Source organism: Pecten maximus, chromosome 2 (genome assembly GCF_902652985.1).
Source record: "Pecten maximus chromosome 2, xPecMax1.1, whole genome shotgun sequence".
NCBI lineage: Eukaryota > Metazoa > Mollusca > Bivalvia > Pectinida > Pectinidae > Pecten > Pecten maximus.
This window is the reverse complement of record NC_047016.1, coordinates 36,680,244-36,697,969: the sequence shown is the minus strand read 5'-3', so window position 1 is coordinate 36,697,969 and position 17,726 is coordinate 36,680,244. Positions and strand designations below refer to the sequence as shown.

General features: G+C 34.1%; 2 protein-coding genes across 2 annotated transcripts; one reads left to right on the top strand and one right to left on the bottom strand.

The window, feature by feature from the left end:
• Positions 1-155: 155 nt before the first annotated feature.
• Positions 156-4,997, top strand: LOC117321953. Its single transcript, XM_033876590.1, has 4 exons — positions 156-266; positions 1,698-1,819; positions 2,939-3,039; positions 4,383-4,997. Exons 1-4 carry the CDS (start codon positions 249-251, stop codon positions 4,484-4,486), a joined length of 345 nt encoding a protein of 114 aa, XP_033732481.1. The 5' UTR covers positions 156-248; the 3' UTR covers positions 4,487-4,997.
• Positions 4,998-8,586: 3,589 nt separating this feature from the next.
• On the bottom strand, positions 8,587-15,396 carry LOC117321952 (surfeit locus protein 6 homolog). Its single transcript, XM_033876589.1, has 5 exons — positions 15,270-15,396; positions 13,597-13,849; positions 13,177-13,248; positions 10,751-10,900; positions 8,587-9,831 (listed from the first exon to the last, which is right to left on the bottom strand). The coding sequence occupies exons 2-5, from the start codon at positions 13,817-13,819 to the stop codon at positions 9,188-9,190; spliced, it is 1,089 nt and encodes a 362-aa protein (XP_033732480.1). The 5' UTR covers positions 13,820-13,849; positions 15,270-15,396; the 3' UTR covers positions 8,587-9,187.
• Between the last annotated feature and the right edge of the window lie 2,330 nt (positions 15,397-17,726).

Below are 17,726 nucleotides of genomic sequence, written 5' to 3'. Positions count from 1 at the left end.
GATTTTGCGTTTTATTTTGCTTCAAAATGCTAAATTAAAAATGCAATTATTTTTATTGAATTCTTCACTAAATCAGCTAAAAGCTGCTCGTTTTTTAAACATCAATATATTATATAAATGAAATGAATCCGGAACTTAATCTCAATACTTATTAACATCCACCTATCATATCCGGTTTATGAAGTAATACCACGTGTTTTTGAGAAAAATTGTAAACATTTAATTAATTTTTCCAGATTTCTTTGAAGATGGGTAGCTCTAGTAAAGTAAGTCATTCTAACACGAGATATAAATTTGATAATTTTCTCCATCAACTATTTACTGTTGCAAACGGTGTGTAAATAAACAGATACAGGTACACCCTGTCTAGCAGTAGTTGTCTAGGTCGGGTTGCCAGTACTACTGAAAACAGTAGCCCGTGTTTCCTATATATGGCCCTGACACCAGACTAAGCTAGACATTCTGACAGATAGAGATCTACACTAGATATATATCTGTCAGAATGTCTAAATCTGATGTGACATCATCATGTCAGGACCATATAGGAATTCACTCACAAATACACGTCAAATGTTTTGGGTGGGGATTTCAAATATAAATCAACAAGTTAAAAACGTAAAAAAAGGAATAAGAACAAAGCTTTCCTAAAAAAACGTGCCTCATATTATTACTAATATAAAACTGATTAAATGATACCAGGCAGATGGATTTAATCTTGTTAGATTTCTATAAAAAAAATCCACCAATGTACTAATTTAATTGATTATGGAATATTGATCAAAGAATACTGTTTGATTTTTTATTTGGTACATTATAATGTATGCAAATAAAAGTTATTGGCGTAGTGGAACTGGACTGGGTTGAACACGAGTGACCAGGTAGCTCAAATGGTTAAGAGTGTCAGTCTGGAGTTTGGAGGTCTCTTGGTTCAAGTCCTGGTCTAGCTGCTTGTTGCATTTTCCTTCTCCTGTTACATTTGGCCCCAAACTAAATACTGACAGGTATTAGGCATGATAGGGGTTCTCACATGTGTGCCTTCGGGATCGAAGACTTTTAAGGAGGAATTAGAAGGAATGTAGGGGAACTGGACTAGGTTGATTGCTTGTGGCCAGCTGGTAAAGGTTAGAGTGTCAGTGCATGTCTAGAGTTTAATTTGGAGGTCCTGGGTTCGAGTCCTGGTCTGGCCGTTGGATTCCTCTCCTGTTACATGGGTTATAATTGCATTTGTACATGTGCATTGAAATATAGTCACATTTTATCTTCATGATTTGGAGGATTTCTATTTGCTGTGATATGCGGAGCTTATAATTGTTATTATAATTAAAGAGGTTGGCTGGTTTATTTATCTGACAATATTGTGTGCCACAGTGCTTGTCAAAAGTTCCTGCTGTGGTGAAGTTGCTACAATGTAGAGTGGCCACAGATTCTACCCCCAGTGACTAGACACACCAATGTTTTCTGTATTATACTATAGAAAAATGCTGATGCAAACACTATGTACATTTTTTGTATATGATATAACCAGTACATGTTCTTGCTGCCAACATATATGTTGACACTTCCAATTGGGTTAGTGTTCTTTTATGAAAATTTGAAAGTAAGAAAGTTTTGACTTTGTACCTATTGATTAGGATGCAATATATTTTTTATTTGTTTATTTCATTATTGACATGTTTTCTTTTTGTTTATCAATTTAGGAGAAAAAGAGAAGGAAGAGGCAGAAGGTTAAAACTGCAGAAAAAAAGAAAAATCTCCAGAAGAAACTGGCAAGGATAGACAATGTTGAAATGTTAACTAAAGATCAAGTTAAGAACATTCTGTGAGTGTGAATCGAAAGCAAGATTGAAATAATACACAATTCATACATGTTAATGCATTGTATAATATTCTGGCTGTTGCAGAGTTTCAAACTTTTCACATTTCAAACTTCTTCTCAAGTTTCAAAAGTGGGATTGAGCTGAAACTTGCCAGAAACGATCCTGAAATGGTCCTGACCAAGTGTTGTTATTTCTCGGGCCGATTAAAAATCCGAGATGGCCCCCATAGCTACCATCTTGAAAAACACATTTTAAACTTCCTCTCAAGTTCCACCAGTGCTATTGACCTGACTAGGTGTTGTTTTTTATTGAGTCGGTCAGAAATCCAAGATGGCCACCATAGCCAAAAGTGCCACTTTATACTTGCTACAGAGAATACATAATACAATAGTATGAGGGTCTTTAATTTAGAGTCAGATGACCTTTAAGACCCTTGGGCCTCTTGTTTGTTCATTGATGTGATCTGACCATGGGCCTCTTGTTTGTTCATTGAGGTGATCTGACCATGCCCCCAACCCTCCCTACGCCAGAACTGAGAGTGTCCCCACCCCACCCCAGGCCAGAACTGACTGTGCCTCCTCTCCACCCCGCCAAAAAAGAATTGACGGTGCCCTCACCCCACCCCCTGCCAAATTTTGGATTTTCTCCTGTGTCTACTAAACATCATATGTGACAGTTAAGATACCGACATTTCCTTTTAACTCTTTATTTCTGTGTCATTTTCATCTTTTGGTGTCAAACTACTAGATACTCATCCAGAATTATGCCTTTTACTTCCTGAATTATAACTCTACTTGTTTAGGCTGTTGTAAGTATACCCATCCTGAATAATGTCCCTAGCTTTTATAAGTATTTCATTATGCTTCTAGCTCCTGTTGTAAAGGTATTAACTCCTAATCAAACAGAAATCAAATTTTTGCCTTACAGGAACCCTTAGAAGTGAAGTACATGTGTATGTAAAAATATCAAGGGGAGTAACTCATATTAACACAGAAAAAGGTTTCTTTGTCTTCTAAAAGAAAGATTTTAGAAAGTAAAAATGATGAATAAATCAAATAATGAAGTAATGAGAATATAAGAGAACAAACTTTAAACCTGTTAATATTGGTGTTTCTTTATAGCATACACACCACTTGTGCTTCCAAAGTGACGGGGAAAAGGAAACGAAGAGTAACAAAGCGACTGAAACATCTCGCAAAGAAATCAACTGAATTACAAGATGGTAGGTTTATTTATTGTCACAGTCATCCCGCCAGTGCTCATATAAAAGATGACATCACTTTGAGCTGTTGTTTGTCACCTGAAATTTCTTCAGTCATCAGTTAAATTAACTTTTTTTTTTTTTTTTTTTTGCAAACTATTTTCAGGTTTAATGTATGGGCAACTTTCTTCAAAGGCCTATACACTTCAGTTGAAAAATGCTACAGTTCAATTTCTTTGTGCTGTTGTTCTTGTGAAGTTTATTAAGAACAATTTGAATTCAGTTTGTGGAAATAATTTTCTGAGATTAGGGTTAACTGGACAGGTGTATCAGGCATGTGGGTACCATGCTTGGGTGTATATATGATATATTAATGTACATACTGACAGTTGACTGATTTTGGGGAGTACTCGTTCAATGGGTCTGGGCCTTCTCTTCATGGAGGCACACCACTATTAGCTTACATCTATGTACCAGTGGTCTGCAAACCAATTGCTGTACCTTGGTCATTGTCTTTTTTGCTTCTCTTTATATATACATGTACATGTATATGTTAATCTACTTCTGTCAGTCTGGAGTAAGAGTTATGATGACTACAATTGCACAAAAGCTGATTAGCTTAATCAGTTAATTGGTGAAAATTTCATTTCTTCTTTACTTCAAAACCTTTGTATACATATCATATTCCTTTAAATAGGTAGGTAGGAAGAGACTGGGGAGTGTTTCATTAAATTTTGTCAAGGCAGTCTTGCCAGAAATGATTTAATTAGGATATAAAAAATGTTATACTGTGATTAGCCCAAATCACCTTTTTGAATAACTGGACCAAGGTTTTTAAGTGTGATTTATGAGAGGTACATGTACTTAACTGGGCAGTCTTTTTAATGTATGACAGTGACATCCCCCTACAATTTAAGAACTTTAAAGGGGCATTCCTTCGTTTGAATAAAGTTTAGGTCATCAAAATTAAACTTACTGGAAAATATGTATTTTTTTCCAAAAATAAAAGTTATAATCTTTATATTAATATATATGGCAGTCTTACTCTCAAGATAAACCAAAGTTCTTTGCACATTTTGTCCTGCAAATTCTTAATTTGACCCATGCAAAGTATTACTAATTACCGCAAGGACATAAGTATTTGTATACAATACTCCTTTTTCCTGTACATTTTGGCATTAATTTCAATACATGTAGGTACAAACACTCATATAATCATCGTTCAGACATAGATTTCATCAAAAAAAATTGTCAATGTTTCTGATGTCTGAATGAAAGAATGCCCCTTTAAAATCAAAATACTGTCTGTAGCCATACAGGTAATTGATGAAATATTAACAATTGCTTATGTGAATCTTTCGCAGTTGAAATGGAAACAGTCCGTGAAAAGAAACAGAAAGAAAAGAAAGAGAAACCCACAAAGACAACCCCGGCTAATGAAGATATGGATACAGATGAGGAGTTGTGACTTTTGTGAAGCAGTGTTTTCAGACTCCTCATAGTCTCTGTGAAGTGAAGAATTTCAGATGAATGGCTAAACAATTAGATCCTTTCTGATGATCACTCAACATGTGATATTTATATCTTGACAATAATATCCGAGTGTAATGCATCTTCTTAACTTTGTATCAATTATCAATGCCATTATACTTATAGGCTGAAATTATTTTGAAATTAATTTGGAATAAAAACAAGAAAGATTTTTTTTATGTCAGATGTAGGATCACAACAAAATGAACTGAGGTTATTTTTTAAGTAAATTCCTGTGGATTACCAACAGGTGGTCTCTTCATGTTGGTAACAATATCCTGCATTTTGTGAAAATGTACGACGTAAATAATGTAACTTGTTGAAATACAAATGCATACCTTTCCCAATATATCCACAATGTAACTTAAACATTGTTATTAGATTGTATGTTTATAATTGTTTTAAATAAAGATCATGTAATTACATGATTGTATACAGTATAAAGTGTATGTATTTTTTCTTGTCTTTTTTTTTTCTTTTTTCTTTTTCTTTTTTACAGTGTAAATGCCTTTTTGCTAGACAGTATAATAAAATACCTCAGTTACATCATCTTTAATTATATTATTTTAATTAAATGACTTACTTTCAAGAAACACACTGAATGGAATTATTAAAATCATTGAAAGAGGACCTTTGTCAAATGAATGAGCCCAATCCACTTTCAAGATCAGAGGTCAAAAGAGACCATGCCGCAAACCGTTATTTCTCCTGAATAGCCAAACGATCCTTGGATTCATGATCTTTCACTACAGTAAATGTAGGAATTTAATGTAAAATGAATTGCCTAACTCGCCTAATATCCAATGTCGCATTTTAAAACTATGATGAAATAGATGAAGTTTATATTTTTATGAGTAACACTATTTACAAAGTAATATAAATGAGTATTTTTAAGATCAATTGGGTCAAATATGTAGATATCTGAAGAAAAAAGTTTTTAATACACATGTATCTATGACCTTCAGATGCCCTATAGTTACTAAATTTCAAAAGGCTGATATAAATATTTCACATTTGTCCCAATTGGAAACAAGTTCACTGACGTTAAGATTTCATGTAACACTACCTTATAAACATTCTGCAGTGAACACTTCTATACATTTGTGTGTAATATAAGATACTCATTTGGTTTGGTTTGTGAATGTCCTATGGACGTCAGGATGGCTGACTAATACCCCCGCAATCTGCACGAGTCAATGGTGAATTGGAACTGTTAATTAGAGGCTAACTAAGATAACCCAGTAATATAGTGACCAGTTGCCATAGCAACCATAATTTTGAGGGAAAAAAAAGAAAGTGGCATGCACATCTACATATGGTCCTCTATATTTGTGTGAAGTTTCATTGAAATTGGCCATTTAGTTTAGGAGTTGTCCGGACAAACAAAGTTATGGTTCTTATCGGAAAACCTGTTTATAGTGACCAGTTGCCATAGCAACCATAATTTTGAGAAAAATAAAGTGGCATGCACATCTACACATGGTCATCTATATGACATTGTGTGTGAAGTTTCATTGAAATCGGCCCTTCGGTTTAGGAGGAGTTGTCTGGACAAACTTATTTATGGTTCTTATAGGAAAACCTGTTTATAGTGACCAGTTGCCATAGAAACCATAATTTTGAGAAAAAGAAAGTGGCATGCACATCTACACATGGTCCTCTATATTTGTGTGAAGTTTCATTGAAATCGGCCCTTCGGTTTAGGAGGAGTTGTCCGGACAAACTTAAAGTTATGGTTCTTATCAGAAAACCTGTTTATAGTGACCAGTTGCCATAGCAACCATAATTTTAAAAGAAAAGAAAGTGACATGCACATCTACACATGGTCCTCTATATTTGTGTGAAGTTGCATTGAAATTGGCCATTTAGTTTAGGAGTTGTCCGGACAAACTTATTTATGGTTCTTATAGGAAAACCTGTTTATAGTGACCAGTTGCCATGGCAACCATAATTTTGAGAAAAAGAAAAAGGCATGCACATCTACACATGGTCCTCTATATTTGTGTGAAGTTTCATTGAAATTGGCCATTTAGTTGAGGAGGAGTTGTCCGGACAAACAAAGTTATGGTTTTTAAAGAGGCATGCACATCTACACATGATCATTAATATTTGTGTGAAGTTTCATCGGAATTGGCCCATCGGTTTAGGAGGAGTTGTCCGGACAATATGCGTCTACAGACAGACGGACGGACGGACAACCTGATTCCAGTATACCCCCCCTTACTTTGTTGCGGGGGTATACTTAAATACTCCTTAAATATCAAGTACAGAGCACCCTGTTTATTTGCATAGCCCTTTTTCCATGACAAAATATGCAAATAACCGGAGTATTCATATAGGCGGAGTTGGGTTTTGGCCCCTCTTATACACATGTAGATCGTCAGGTAGGTACTCAAAATGGGCGCTATATGATTGTTTATGTTATTTGCATTAAAATAAATTTAAAAAAAAAAATTAAATTTAAAATAAAAGAGTAAATACGAAATACATGGGTTGTTATTCTTTGTGAATGTACAAATAAAAATATTCGCATACACTTCATTGTTTACTCTGGGTCCGATATCGGCCATACACGGGTGGGTTGGCACTACAATGTACAATGTCATCGTTTAAATTAACATTAATTATCGTCTCGAGATGCGTTGTGTTCCTGCTATGAGTATTTTAGTTGTTTGATCATAGATGATGAACTGCTGAAGCAATAGACTGTCTTGAATGACCACGACATGTGTATTGTTGTTTGGGTTTGTTTAGGAAAATGGCATGGCGCACACACACAAAGAGTTGTCGTTCATTACACATATGCCCCCACAATGCAACACGCCTAGTAAATAATCATAATGTATAATGTATAAAGTATTATGCAAAGGTCACATTAATATCCAATAACATGTTTGTAGACTAACTGATCCTAGCTCAACTATAGAAAGTGGCATAAATAAAGTGTATTAAAATAAATCTTCCTAATAAGTCTTCATAAGATGTATGTGTAGGTTTCGTCTCCGTCCATCTTGTATGTATGTACGTAATTCTAAAGTTGTCAATACTCTAGCAGCTTCATTCCTACAGAGATTTTGATCAAACTTCACGCAATGATGAAAGACCATAATATCTCGGACAAGTTCGAGTTCCAGGGTTTCTGGGTCAATGTCACTTACTACTTTCAGCAGGGGCTGGTAGAGACAAATATTCCTTTGTGTATTACATAAACAATACCCATTATACATCTTTTCTATATTTCATGGCATATTACTTCAATGCTAATTACAATATATAATCAAATCCCTGGGAGAAATGGATGTATTCATGCGGAAAAGCCTTAATTCACGTTGTGTAAAATGTACATTTGTATATGCATTTTGAAAAGGGAAAAATTTACTGTAGTATGTTCAAATTTTACTTTGTTTTCTCACACCTTTGCATATATGTAAGATACCTTTTTCCCATGTGGAACACCCATGTGGGACATCTATCCACATATGTGCAACGAGTGACATCAGGTCCAGGACTACTTTTTATGTACAATAATGGAGAAATAATATTTTACAGAGAAAGACTTGATAATTTCCGATGTGCAAAAAAGCATGAGCGGAGGAATATGACCTGATGTCAAGCATCAGTCGGCAGATTATTTTTCATGGTATACATTGCAAGTCACTGAGAAAAAATACAAAGTTTCTATATGGTTTCCCCATGTTGAATCGATTTCCTCATGCATTTCACAAAAAAGGCGTGAGAAAAATAGTCCATCATATATAAGGTTTGTGGGATAGGGAAATTCCACACCCTCGGATAGAATTTCCCTATCCAACATACCTACATATGATTGACTCTATTAGTAATCTAATTAATTGACAGTCAACATTAAAATGTTTCCATACTCGAAAGTGAAACCATTTGATACCTATTTATTTTTATATTAAAATGTACTTATTCATTGTTTGGTTACATAGGGAACACACAATTTCAACATATGGATCGTTGGGACACCTGGAAAGAAAAATCTGACAGAGAATCATTGAAAACAGAACATGATAAGAGTGTTGAAAAAACATATTTAGAGGCCCCACAGTATACATACCAGTAAATTACTGTTCATCTGTGAATGAACTGGTGACATTTCACCCAAAGTTAATATTACACAAAGATCAATTAAAAGCCAAAGTTTTTAATTATAATTACATACCTTTCATTTACAAAGAAGGCTAACAATAATAGGGTAACAACCAGATCGTTAATTGATTCTAAAACCTGTACATGCTCTGGCCTTTTTTTTCTCTCTTTTCTATCATTAAAATGTTATTGGTTGTATCATGGAAACAGTCTTCACTGAAGTCATTGTAATGAGTCCTTCAGCATCACTGAAGTCATTGTAATGAGTCCTTCAGCATCACTGAAGTCATTGTAATGAGTCCTTCAGCATCACTGAAGTCATGATAAAAATGATCATTGTAATAGGTCCTTCAGAACTAAGTATTTCAATAGAATTATGTTAAAAGGTCTGAACTAAATGCACTTATTCGACCACGATAACACAAAAGTCAGTTCAGTGTTCTGTTGGGTAAAAAATGCCCCTCTTATATGCCTTGGTTTTGTCACCAAGACCAATTTATTAGATTAAAGGAACAAGCTGACGGCATCAAAACCCTGCTACAACTCTTCCCTTTTTCTTAGCTCTTTTTAATTTTTTGTCTTTCTTTTGCTGTTTTCTCTCCTGAATATTCTGTGTACGTTTGTCATTCTTCGCATCCATCCTCTTTTTCACCTGTTCTTCTCTCTGAGACCACTTGGTTTGCTTACTCTTTTTCATTTTTTCTTTCATTTTCATGGCTTTCCTCACCAGAACAGGGTCATCTTTAACCTTTTGACCTTGGGCTCTATGCAGGGCAGCTTCCCAAGCCATTTTCGTCTCCATCTCTTTTCCTTTTTCTGCATCATTTTCTTTCACTTTTTCAACACGTTCCTGACGTTTTTCTATCTTTTCAAGCAGTCTCTTATAGTCTTTTCCTATCAGGTCACTCTTACCCCTATCTTTGCCACCAGCTTCTGTAAAGTCAAATTTGCTAAACACAAGTTTTCCTTCCTTATTGTAGACCGGTTTGACTGGCTTAGAGTTCGGACTCCCTACGACTCCATTAACTACTTCCTCCTTTTTAACTGCTAGGTTTCCTTTGTTTTTATTCTGTTTTTCAAATTTCTTTCTCAGTTTAGTTTTTAAGAGACTTTCTTTCCTTTTTAATTTCTTTTTCTCCTTCTGCTCATCAACACTTAGTCCTCTTTTACCTGAAAAACATATTAGTATAACAATACACAACTTGAAGGTATAAGATAAAATCAAATTTTACAAGTTCTGAAGAATAGTTTGATACTCAGAAACCAGATGTTGTTCAAAGTTATGATTTCATCAACAATGTTAACACGAACACCAAATATAATAAATTATGCTACAATACTGCCCGTCTTCCCTTTACTGTGTACTGCATAATAATGTCTACTTTGGTTTGGTTTATTTTGTTTAACATTTTATTAAAAGCCAGAGACATTTAAGGACATGTCAGGTTTTGGACGTGGAGTAAAGTCACTGACCTATATGGTCAGTACCTGACAACTGCCCCACATGGGTTTCAAACCCACAACTCAGAGGTGGAGGGCTTGTGATAAAGTGTTTGGACACCTTAACCACTTGACCACCTACTGTCTACTGTATACATTTCTCTGATTTTGCAGTGAACTCTTTGTGCTAAAATATCATTGTGTTAATTAGTTTCTATATTATTTCTACAGCAACTAATATGTGTGTGTCAAATCATCATTGTGTTATAATCTGTCAAAACTTAATGTGCTAGAATTGGTGATACAAAATTAAGTATATCTTAGGGGGAAAAATCTACCATAATTTTTGTTGCATCAAATATTTAATGAAAAATTATGTCGACTTTTTGCAACGCAGCCAAAAACCCTAAAAACTTCCAACGACCAGAATTGTCTCATTTGGAACAAGCCATCCATATTACAATTTCGAGGAAGAAACTCTGTTGTTTGTAATTTTCAGGAATTCTATTCAAACTACAAAAAAATGTATACAGAAGTGTCCCATTTAATCTGAAAAGGACCCTGTTTATAAATTGCCCAGAACCATTACCCTGAATTTGACCATTAAGACCACTTTATTAAAGGACCTGCCTGTACACCAACCACGTACCTTGCAGTTCCTCTATCCTAGCCCGGAGTTTCTGTTGCAGCTGTTCCTGACGAGGAGTGATTACGTTGATTAGGCGGGCATCGGTTTTCAGCTTTCTCTGCTTACTCATCTTGGACTTTTTATGTTTATGTTTTTCTTTGAGTTTGCTATCTGTTAATAAAAGAAATATATCGTCAATTTCATTTGATGAAAGTCTGACACATGATCATAATATTTTCACATGGGCATAATTATCTGTACTTATTTTCATTACATTTTTTCCAACATACACTAAGTACATATAATACATGTATTAATTCATCACATAATCAGCCTGTTATCCAAAGAATTCACCCTTAAAATCTTTCTACATGTCACTAGTGATAAAAAGTATCTGATACTTGTTTTCATTCCATGTGAGACTTAATGAAATTCGTCTAGAAATCGCAAAAATGAAAAACTTGAGACATGTTATATAAAATCTCATGAAATGAAAACACATCTAAATCCCCATATATGGTACAAAACTTATTGCATGTTAAGTAATTTCCGTGGTAAATGTTGACGAATATCAAATGAAAACATGATCGACTGCCACTTTCCAATTAAAACCATTACCTGATACAAACACATTTGATCCCACAAATTTTCACAAGTTTTTGTTCACATTATTATGCTTTGTTTTATTTGGCCTAACAAATGAAGATAAGATCTTTGACCATCATATTCTCAAATAAATAAACAACTTGAGGAAAAAAGTGATTTGGTGTAGCAGTATCAGTAATCAAAGGTAAAAGTGAACAGAACAGGAAAATTAATACTACATGTAGAGGATATATAATGAGTGGTTGTTTGATTTCTTTTTTTCAGTTATTATAATTGAATTTTAAAGTTAACAAAAGACAAGCTTTAGCTTTAACTTTTGTAAAATATGTCAATAAAGATTGATCTTTTGTTTACCTTCATGAGGATTTTAAAATTGATCTTGATGTGTTTTTACAGCACTTTTAGGCAAGAACAGTTCAAATGAAAAAAAGTTTGACCTGATCAAGTTGAACATGTCCGTAAACACAAATTTGTATCTGGACCACTTATCTTCATCACGCATTGAAATCCAATTAGACCATTAAGCAGCATCTGGATGATGTTACACAATTAGCAAATTACTTCCAGTGTGGCAGAGCGCCGAATGGTAAACTGACCACCACAAACGTTGTTTACTGCATAGGATTACTTCCCCTTAATTTGAAAATCAAAATAGACTATCCTAAAGACCAAAATTATCAAGCTCAAATTTCTTCATAACTTTGATATTCTAGAGACAGGGACCTGTCTATCTAAATGGCAATTACCGTATTTTTTTCCTTCGAAAAGTCTAGAGCCTGTGTTAAAACATGGCTAGTTTGGCTAGAAGTACATTCACCAGGGTATGGTAACAAGAAATATCACTTGATGTCCTTTCTAATAAACTAACAAGTATACTGTCAAAAAGTTGGTATCTAGTACATAGAGAATACCTTTCTCCTACAATCTCCGTTCGTGCCTAATGCCAGAAAACACACAAACACTTGAATAAATTCCAAATGGGGTGACCGACCCACATACTGGTTTATTAATCAACTTGAAATACATACATTTCACAATAGAACCTTTTTCCACTATAGATGAACACAGCCAAGACAAATTATATTATTTCCATCAAAACACCCCTGCAAGAAATACCATGACCATGAAAGCAATCAACATCACACCGACTGTCGGTAGGCAGTATATATATATATTAATATGTACACTACCTATACAGTATACACAAAAAATGTATTTCTGAAGACTACAAACTTTTACGGTGAACTGTCACACCCGAGACGTTATGTGCTAATCCAGTAAAACCTTTCCGCAATAGAAACAGATTTAGCAACAAAAAACAAAAGAATATTTTAACAAAAACTGACCGTGTCTACGTGTCAAAGGTCGTCGTCTGAATGACACAACCGCGAACATGCACGTGATTCGCAGGTAGCATATTGCGCCACCTAGCGGCCCGCTTTACTATAGGAGAAATTATTTTTGTTCTTATTCCGTCTAGTCAAATGAAAGAAATTACATAAAAGTGTCTTCAGTAATAACAAAATATTAGACGCACAAGTGACATATATTTGGTATTGCTGAGGATACTGTTAGATATTCTGTTTATTAAATTTCTTTAGCAAAATATACTGGGTCAGTTTTTAATTTTCCCAACTGTCATTTGTAAGGAGTGTTTTGATTGGTCAAATAAGAATAAATGAAAATTTTCCCTAGTGAAAAATATCACTTTTATAGAATGAATAATTTTCTATATTTCACTGGTAAAATTGTAATAAATATCAATTTATCTGATGCATTTTAACTTAATGACAGGCAACCAACCTTATGTAATATATTATCAATCAATCTTGATTACTTACAAGGCTCTTCATGTTCCTCTTCTAGATCCATTTGTCTATTTGATGATTCTGTATTAAACTTGTCTCCTCCATCTAAATACATAAACCCATGATCAGTTTTTGAAAAGCATAATAATTAAACCAAATACCATTCTTATATTCAATTTTCTGACAGATATTTCCTTGTTACATGTAATTATTACTCATGATCATTGTATTTGTATACCAGGTACAATATGAATATTTTTAAAAAGAAAATTCAGGCTGTAAAAACTAAAGCATTCAGCCAATCTGTGATATCTGGCAATTTCAAATTCAAATTCCAAGAAGTTACAGATGTAGCTGCCAGCATTTTTTTTGTCAACACAGGATTTAATTGTACAAACAAGTCTTCACAACACTTTCTAGAATAAGATAAGATGAAATATTGTATTAGAGTACCTTGTTTTCTACTGCTGGGTTTAACTTGGTCATCGTCCGTTGAATCAGAATCTTGAAGATCTTTTGAACCTGTACTGAACACTGAACTGTCAATTGTAGCCAACTGTGCTTTAAAAAAGCTGAGATCATTTTTTATAGAGGAATGTTCATCAACATTATCAGCTGCCATGTCTTCCATTTTCATCTGCATGTTAAAATGGTCACTGTAGGATGAATGTATCATACACAAGGAATTTAAATTTCTCCTTCCAATCTGCAAATATATACCAGAATTTTGTTACCTTATATGTGACATGCACATTAAAAGAATTAGATTAATCTCTAAGTCTGTGGTAATGGTAATACGCATGTATCAATATAATTAAACTTTGATAATCATCATTCTCTCTCTAACCTTCAATTAATCATAAATACATGTACAGTATATAAATGTTACTGAAAATTTGATATGCAATATGGAAGAACCAATTTGTGAAGTGATCATGAGTAAATCCTATTGGTGCCATTTCTTAGTCTTACAAAGTGTAAATAATCTAACATAAGGCACTTCATAATTGAAGGACGTGGTGTGAGCTACAATAATTTAACATATAATTATGAGCATCATGAGTATACGCAAGTACCGTGTGACATGTACATCTGTATGTATATATATGATTATTGAGGCTGTAAAAGAGAACAACAACCAGGTAAACAGTTACCTGGTTTTAAGGACATGCCATACTCAGATAGGCTAAAAAGGTTTGGATTACTGACAATGGCCTTCAGTAGAGTCAGGGGAAACATGACAGCAGTATTAGTGTAACAGAGCACATGATTATTTAAATTTAAATCACTGCCTTTGCTAGGGCTCGAACCCGGGACCTCTAGCTAGCTTGCTAGTCTTTCGCTTAACAGATCAAGCTAAAAAGATCTGTATAGCCGAGCAGTATATTGCGGCTAGTATTTACCAGGTTTACATATATTCCCCCCTTAGGCCTTTCAGGAAAGAACTCTATCCTAAAGTTCTTTTTTGGGTAACAGCAATTAATGCTTGTGGAGCAATCCGAGTAATTTCCCAGTCCCTACATTGGTGCCAATGTAATAGAGTGCATGATTAATTAATTCAAATCACTGCCTCTGCTAGGGATTGAACCAGGGATCTGGCTTACTAGTCTAACGCTCAACCGATCAAGTTAAGTGAAGATTTCTCTAGACGAGCGGTATATTGTGGCTAGTATTTACCAGGGTAACATTATGATAACTAACTGTCAGAAACTTCTACTCTCACTGGTAACTCTTTCAAAAAAGTATATTGGATATGTATTGGGCAGACCACAGACTTTGATATATTTAAGTCGAATATAGTCGGTAAGCAGACCAAGAACTTTTAAATATAAGTAAGAAATCCTGTAGAAATTGGAACTGTGGCCACAATGGATTTATTGTATCATTGTTATAATTGTATATATGATTTCAGTGTAAAGGATCTTCATTGATCATGTACTGGGAATAAACATAACATATGGGCCGGGTGAATGGCTGCAGCATTTGTACAATACGTACATAGCTATACAACCGGTTCAGTTTCTTCTTACAATTAGGACTTATTGTATAGTTTATGTACTCAAGCAAAAGCTGATATGTATATCGTATCTTGTGACAAGAAGTTAATTTTTCAAATGGATGCTTACCCGTATTATACTGGAGTAAATTGTTGGAGTTATCAAGTACCCATTTCGTTGATTGTGCTACTCTTATTGAGATTTCTTGAAACAGATTTCACGTGTGTTGTAAAACTTCACTTCCGGTATACTAATAATGAGACCGGAAAAACGGAAACCAAAATACGGACGGCTCCAAAAATTATGAGACGATGTCTTTAATTTAAGAATAATATTCTGGTATAAGAACGAAAATATGATATCGTGGTATAGAATAAGATCATTTTATAAATAAAATGATTCGACCCCAATACATATACGTAGACCCTTCCATCCAAACAATAGGATCGATAAGAATGAATCATACACAATAATGTACAGTACGTATACTCAATGCTTTGTTATTTAAGCATTGATGTCATTTTTTTTCGGCATAGCCGTATAATTTTCTTTTGGCCCCGGATATGACGCGAAAGGTGGCGTTACTGGTCAAGATGAAGTATGTGATTGGTCAATGTAGCGGTAAATGCAAAATGCAGTTAAAAACGGAACAAAGTTAAGATTGAATGCAAGCTGAATAAGTGGATGCATCTTTTCAAATGACGCATTAATAAAATCATATTCCTGATTCAAATGCAGTCTTATTATCACCAAAATGATTCAAACTGATATAATTTTGTTATCCGTGTGGAAACTGCGCATTTATTAATTAGTTCGTTAAGCAGTAGAGTAGGGTAATATATCTTGTGGGTATAAAACTGCTGAAAGTTTGCAGTGTTGCGTAGTCTAACGATTTTTAAGAGTAGGGTTTTTGCAAGTATTACCATCGATATTTTGAGTTCAATCTGAGTATAAAACAGATAATCATACATGTAGCGTGTTATAATGATGTTCTATATTTTAATCAGATTTTTTAGTGGTAATAACGACAGATATGTCAAGAATTTAGTGTATACATGTAGTGTATACAAGTAGTGTATACATGTAGTGTATACATGTAGTGTATACGTGTAGTGTACATGTAGTGTATACAAGTAGTGTATACATGTAGTGTATACAAGTAGTGTATACATGTAGTGTATACATGTAGTGTATACAAGTAGTGTACATGTAGTGTATACAAGTAGTGTATACATGTAGTGTATACAAGTAGTGTATACATGTAGTGTATACATGTAGTGTATACGTGTAGTGTACATGTAGTGTATACAAGTAGTGTATACATGTAGTGTATACATGTAGTGTATACAAGTAGTGTATACATGTAGTGTATACATGTAGTGTATACAAGTAGTGTACATGTAGTGTATACAAGTAGTGTATACATGTAGTGTATACATGTAGTGTATACATGTAGTGTATACAGGTAGTGTATACCTGTAGTGTATACAAGTAGTGTACATGTAGTGTATACATGTAGTGTATACATGTAGTGTACATGTAGTGTATACATGTAGTGTATACATGTAGTGTATACATGTAGTGTATACAAGTAGTGTATACATGTAGTGTATACATGTAGTGTATACAAGTAGTGTACATGTAGTGTATACATGTAGTGTATACATGTAGTGTATACAAGTAGTGTACATGTAGTGTATACATGTAGTGTATACATGTAGTGTATACATGTAGTGTATACATGTAGTGTATACAAGTAGTGTATACATGTAGTGTATACAAGTAGTGTATACAAGTAGTGTATACAAGTAGTGTATACATGTAGTGTATACAAGTAGTGTACATGTAGTGTATACAAGTAGTGTATACATGTAGTGTATACATGTAGTGTATACAAGTAGTGTATACATGTAGTGTATACAAGTAGTGTATACATGTAGTGTATACAAGTAGTGTATACATGTAGTGTATACAAGTAGTGTACACATGTAGTGTATACAAGTAGTGTATACAAGTAGTGTATACATGTAGTGTATACAAGTAGTGTATACATGTAGTATATACATGTAGTGTATACAAGTAGTGTATACATGTAGTGTATACATGTAGTGTATACATGTCGTGTATACAAGTAGTGTATACAAGTAGTGTATACATGTAGTGTATACAAGTAGTGTATACATGAAGTGTATACAAGTAGTGTACATGTAGTGTATACAAGTAGTGTATACATGTAGTGTATACAAGTAGTGTATACATGTAGTGTATACGTGTAGTGTATACGTGTAGTGTACACATGTAGTGTATACAAGTAGTGTATACATGAAGTGTATACAAGTAGTGTACATGTAGTGTATACAAGTAGTGTATACATGTAGTGTATACAAGTAGTGTATACAAGTAGTGTATACATGTAGTGTACACGTGTAGTGTATACAAGTAGTGTATACATGTAGTGTATACATGTAGTGTATACAAGTAGTGTATACAAGCAGTGTATACATGTAGTGTATACATGTAGTGTATACAAGTAGTGTACATGTAGTGTATACATGGTATACATGTAGTGTATACAAGTAGTGTACA

What these genes read in the sequence shown, in the direction of transcription:
- LOC117321953 (XM_033876590.1), top strand. An exon ending in GATCAAGTTAAGAACATTCT is followed by an intron (nt 1,820 to 2,938) that starts GTGAGTGTGAAT and finishes GTTTCTTTATAG; the next exon opens with CATACACACCACTTGTGCTT. An exon ending in ATCAACTGAATTACAAGATG is followed by an intron (nt 3,040 to 4,382) that starts GTAGGTTTATTT and finishes AATCTTTCGCAG; the next exon opens with TTGAAATGGAAACAGTCCGT.
- LOC117321952 (XM_033876589.1), bottom strand. Translation starts at nt 13,819, where the DNA reads ATGATACATTCATCCTACAGTGACCATTTTAACATGCAGATGAAAATG. An exon ending in ACCCAGCAGTAGAAAACAAG is followed by an intron (nt 13,249 to 13,596) that starts GTACTCTAATAC and finishes TTATGTATTTAG; the next exon opens with ATGGAGGAGACAAGTTTAAT. An exon ending in AGAGGAACATGAAGAGCCTT is followed by an intron (nt 10,901 to 13,176) that starts GTAAGTAATCAA and finishes TTTTATTAACAG; the next exon opens with ATAGCAAACTCAAAGAAAAA.